This window comes from Myotis davidii, unplaced genomic scaffold, assembly GCF_000327345.1.
Source record: "Myotis davidii unplaced genomic scaffold, ASM32734v1 scaffold901, whole genome shotgun sequence".
NCBI lineage: Eukaryota > Metazoa > Chordata > Mammalia > Chiroptera > Vespertilionidae > Myotis > Myotis davidii.
Window position 1 is genome coordinate 302,995 of NW_006291427.1, and position 4,652 is coordinate 307,646.

At 55.4% G+C, this 4,652-nt stretch overlaps 1 protein-coding gene across 1 annotated transcript in view; it reads right to left on the reverse strand.

The window, feature by feature from the left end:
- Positions 1–4,270, reverse strand: part of GPC2 (glypican 2) — a 6,065-nt gene extending 1,795 nt beyond the window's left edge. The window contains exons 1-7 of the mRNA XM_006764708.2: positions 3,954–4,270; positions 3,144–3,302; positions 2,508–2,830; positions 1,621–1,701; positions 738–900; positions 364–494; positions 12–133 (exon numbers count right to left, since the gene is read on the reverse strand). Of these exons, the coding sequence (XP_006764771.1) occupies positions 12–133; positions 364–494; positions 738–900; positions 1,621–1,701; positions 2,508–2,830; positions 3,144–3,302; positions 3,954–4,119 (1,145 nt within the window). The 5' untranslated portion in view covers positions 4,120–4,270. The remainder of the gene's footprint in view (positions 1–11; positions 134–363; positions 495–737; positions 901–1,620; positions 1,702–2,507; positions 2,831–3,143; positions 3,303–3,953) is intronic.
- Positions 4,271–4,652: the final 382 nt, after the last annotated feature.

Genomic DNA, 4,652 nt, shown 5'->3' on the forward strand with positions numbered 1-4,652 from the left:
CCACAGCTGGCGTGGGCTGCTCCTCCTCCGCCCCTGCTGCCGCGGTCCAGCGCCGGCCCACTTCTTCCATGGGTGCCAGGGCTCGGTGGGCACGGGCCATCGCCTTTGGGGGGACCCCACATTCCTGAAACACCTGTGGCACAGGGATGCCCCACAGGATGAAACTGGCACTGAATCTCCATTCCAACACCTAAATCTCCCGATAGCCCTGTTTCCACCTACAGTGCCTCTCTGACCCCCAGCCCTGTCTCACAATCCCAGGCCACTGCCTCCATCCTTCCCTCTCCTGTACCAGAGCTGACCCCCATACCACCCGGCCCAGCCCCCAGGCGGACACTCCCACGCTCCTCAAGGCTCCTGTACCTGGGTGGACACTCCTACACTGTTTTCCTGCAGGTACATCAAACCTTCTGAGATCTTCACCCCAATGGCCTGAGCTGCCAGTTCAAAGGAAAAAGGGCCCTGGATCTTCTCAGCCAGGAGCAGGAGACCATCTTGAAGGAGGGGGAGAAAGCCAAGGGTGAAATGGGGGGGGGGGGTAAGGGGGTGGAACAGCAGGAAGGTACTCATTAAACTAGGAAGTTCCCACAAATCATGACCCAGACAGCAAAGTGTCAGATGGGGAGACTCAAGATCTCTACCACTCCCTCCCCCCTCGATATGGCTTAAAAATCCCTCCCAGTCCATCCCACTCACCCTTACAGGGACCAGCTTCTCAGGCTTTCCTGAGTCCTCACCCAGATAGGCCCCCCAGTCAGGGTCCAGTCCCCGGCTGCTGAGGCAGCCATGGGCCACGTTGAGGCAGAAGCCCCGGCAAGGCGGCAGCAGGGGGACCCCGCGACAAAAGGGGCAGCCAGTCAGACGCATTACAGCCCGCCTACAGCCTTCGGACATGGGGACCTGGGGGCAGAGAGCCGGGCTATGTGATCCACAAATACTAAGGCTGCCCTCAGCCACGCTTTGTGCTGTGCATGGAGAAACCAAATACCCCACCCTACCTTCCCATGCCCCATATGGAGAACCGCTGTGAATGGCTAGGGTTGGTGACCCCATGTAGCAGCAGGTGAGACCCCAAAAGACTGTGGAGGGAAGTTCCTCGGGGCCAGGTTGTAGATATTGCTTTTGGGGAAGGATGGAACAGTGGGGTCTGAGAAAAGGTTTAAGGACAAGAGTGGGGAAGGATGAAACTGAGGATGGAAGAGGTAAGGCTGGAGGTCAGGGTGGTAGAAAGAGAGCCTTGAAGGCCAAGTCAGGAATTTGGCCTTCAGTAGCAGGAAAGGAAGAGCCAGATGAGTCATCACTGAGGCATCTGGAGGAAACTGGGGGGACCAGTACTCCCATTGCAGAATGTTATGGAGGTGAGCAGAACCCCAGAGGCTGACAGGAATATGAGTCATCAGAGGGCAGGAGAGGGTCAGAGGTGAGAGCAGATCATGAATCATGACACCAGGGAGACTTCCCTTTGGCCCACCTCCTTCCTGGTTCACCCTGGGGTTCCAGGGCCTCAAGGCTAATGTGGGAAAGCTCCACGTCTCTCCTGCCAGCTGGCATCTGACTCTTCCTCACGGGGCATCTCCTTTTCCCTCCCTGAGCCCCACCCGCACTCAAGCACCCTCTAACCTTAAGTGCTTCGCTGACCACATCTCTTCCAGTCTCCAAGCCCTGGATAAAGGCCCGGGCAGCCACCATGGCCCGGGTTATCTGGGGAGAAGAAAGAAGGTGAGAAAAACCATAGGGTTGTCCTGTCAGTCAAGATCGGGGCCAAGAGACTAAACCACTGGGATGAGCAGTGGGGAGTAGTTTGTGGAGTTATCTTTGGGTGGTTAGGATTATCAGGTGGTACAATAAGGCAGGTACAAGAGGCTCAAAGGAATCAAGTCAAGGTGAGCTGGGCTTGGGAAGAGATGGGAGGGATTGTTTTACAGGGCTTGGAGATAATGGGACTGTGCATCAGGACAAACACTGAACTTACAGCCAGAAGACCTGGGTGTGAGACACAGCTCTACCATTTACTGGCTGTGAGACCTTAACTTCTGGGAGGTTCAGTTTTCTCATCTGTAAAACAGGAACACTACCATCTACCTCCCAGAGTTACAATGGCAATTAAATGAGATACTATAAAATGAAAATCCTTCTCAAATACTAAGTGCCTAATTCACATTTAGTTGAACCAGAGGAAGTCAAGATATTAGAATGAGGAAAGAGTTGGCAGAAAGGGGGCTGGGGGGCAAGAGTAGGTGAGTGGGTCAGGGATGTGTGAAATTTCAGCACAGGATGAGTGGGAGACATACAATTAAAGGAAATCAAGGAGCACTGGGTCAGGCAGGGGTCACTGGGGCTCTAGATAGTGACCACAAGGTCAGAGATGGCTGACATGCAGGATGTGGGGATCACCAGGTCAGGGGTGACTGGAGCATGAAGGGGTGGTCATTCAGTGGGAGGTGAATGCACAGTTTAGAGGTCACTAGGTCAGAGATGGCTGAAACTCAGGCCTTGAGACCCCTCACCTGCAGGCGGAGGCGACGGGGTGAGTCCCCGAAAGGCTTCAGAGAGTCATCAGCAGAGGAGGCAAGGCGAGTGAGGCAGAACAGGTATTCAGGGGAGAAGATGTACTGTGGGTGCAGCAGGGGGAACATTCTCTCCAGGACCTGCGTCCAGAAATCCACCAAGGCGTCATCTAACCCCTCACCAGACTTCTCATAGTAGTCCCGCAGCCGAGAGAACAGGCCGCTGAATAAGGGGGTCTGCTGGGAATACAGGCGGCCATAGGAGCGGTGGAAGAGCAGGGCCAGGGAGTGCTCAGCTGATGAGAGCATCTCCCGGAAAACCTCTGCAGCAAATGCAAAGAAAGCGGAGTGAGGTGGGATGAGGCCAGAGAAGGATGAGAAAGTGAAAGAGCAAAGGCAAGAAGAAAGTGGGGAGAGAAAAGACAACTGAGTTACAAACTGAGCAACTCTCAGACTTGGGCAGATTGAGAATGGGGTGGGGCAGGACCCTGGAGAGAGCCTGGGGTGGGGTTGGGGGGGCTAAGACAGGGCAGGGGTGCCTTAGGGATGGAGTGGGAAGTGAGGACAGGATACTTGCTGGGATCGTGAGCACAGCGAGGAGCTGTGTGGCCAGGTTTGGGGACCCCAAGTCCTCACCATCAAATGTTCTAAGCCGGGAAGCCAATGTGTGAACCAGGAAGGAGCCACTCTCCTCCACCAGGCCTCGGAAAGTAGCCTCAGTGTCCCAGGTCAGCCTCTCCTCTATTTCACTGGAACAGCAAGTATATTCTTGGGGACAGATCCGGAGGTGCTCACCTAGACAGAGGAGACACAAGGAATGGTGAGAAGTGATGTGGTAAAATTCCTTCCTTTTCCTGCCTATTCTCTGGGGGCCATCCCTCCTCTTTCACCTGCCTGGTTTCTTTTCTATTGTCTGTACACACATTCCTACTTGACCCTATTCCCACCCTATTGTCCCCTCACCCTTCCCCAGTCCACTGCCATTGGGCATGGGATCAAACAGTAACGGGCAAAATTAGTGATCAGAGGGCCCTCAGGCCACCGTCCCCAGCATGGCACCCCCCAGGCCTCTAAGGACTTACAGGACAGCTTGTATAGGAAGAATGGGGTTTGCAGGGGTGGGGTTACTTGGTAAACAAGAAAGTATTATAGAAGTGCTCTTAGAAACAGCGAGGAGAACAAATTGGGCTGTAAAGAAAGAACCAGAGAGATGGGTGCTACTTACTAGAAAGGGATTTGGGGTGGGGGTGGCGTAAAAGAGCTACTATGTGAACAGGAGGGTTATTGTGCTCCTGGTAAGGATGTTCAGGAGGAGAGGCGATATTACTATGGGATAAAAAGATTACAAAGGTCACTCTGAAAGGGGAGAGTTATTGTGGGACGGGGAGGACCCACCCCGACCCCTCCCTCGCCCCCAATTCTCTAGTCTTCCTCTATTCTCCTCACCTGAGATCAGGGCGGGAGGGAGTAGGCTTAAGCTATATCCCCGGGCCCCCAGAATTTGCCGGGTCTCCGTGCAACTCCGGATGACCTTTGCCTCGCTCCCGGGTCCAGGACCAGGACCGGGACACAGAGGTAGCAGCAGCAGCAGAAGAGTTCGCAGTGCGGACATAGCTGCTGCGACCCTGGAACAGCACAGGGGGTCCTACGGAGGGAAGAAGAGCTGCCCGAACTCGGGAAGCCGGTTCTCCGCTGCAGGACCGTCCCGCCGGCCAGAGAAAGAGCGCGACCTCGGGAAACTGAACCCCGAGGAGGATTGCTGGATCGGGCAGCATCAACCGAGACAATGGGAGAGGCGAGTCGGACAGCGGGAGGGGCCCAAGGCGGGGCCTTACCAATGATGGCAAGGAGCCGGCCTCAGGGGCGGGACCAAGGGAGAAACTAAACCAATGTAGTTGGGGGAGCTCGGCAGAGTAGCGGGATTAGGCTGAAATACGAAGGTTGGTGGGGGGCGTGGCCTTTCTCGGGGGCGTGACTATCCGGTTCGAAAGGCGGGGCCAGGGTAGACCCTCAGCCTATGGTAGTTGATAAGCCAGAATGAAGGGGCTACGACTGGTGTACTGCAAAGCCCCACCAATGGTGTGTGTGGCGGGTGCGTGTGCGTGCGTGCGTTTGTGTGTGCGTGCGTGTGTGTGTGTGTGTGTG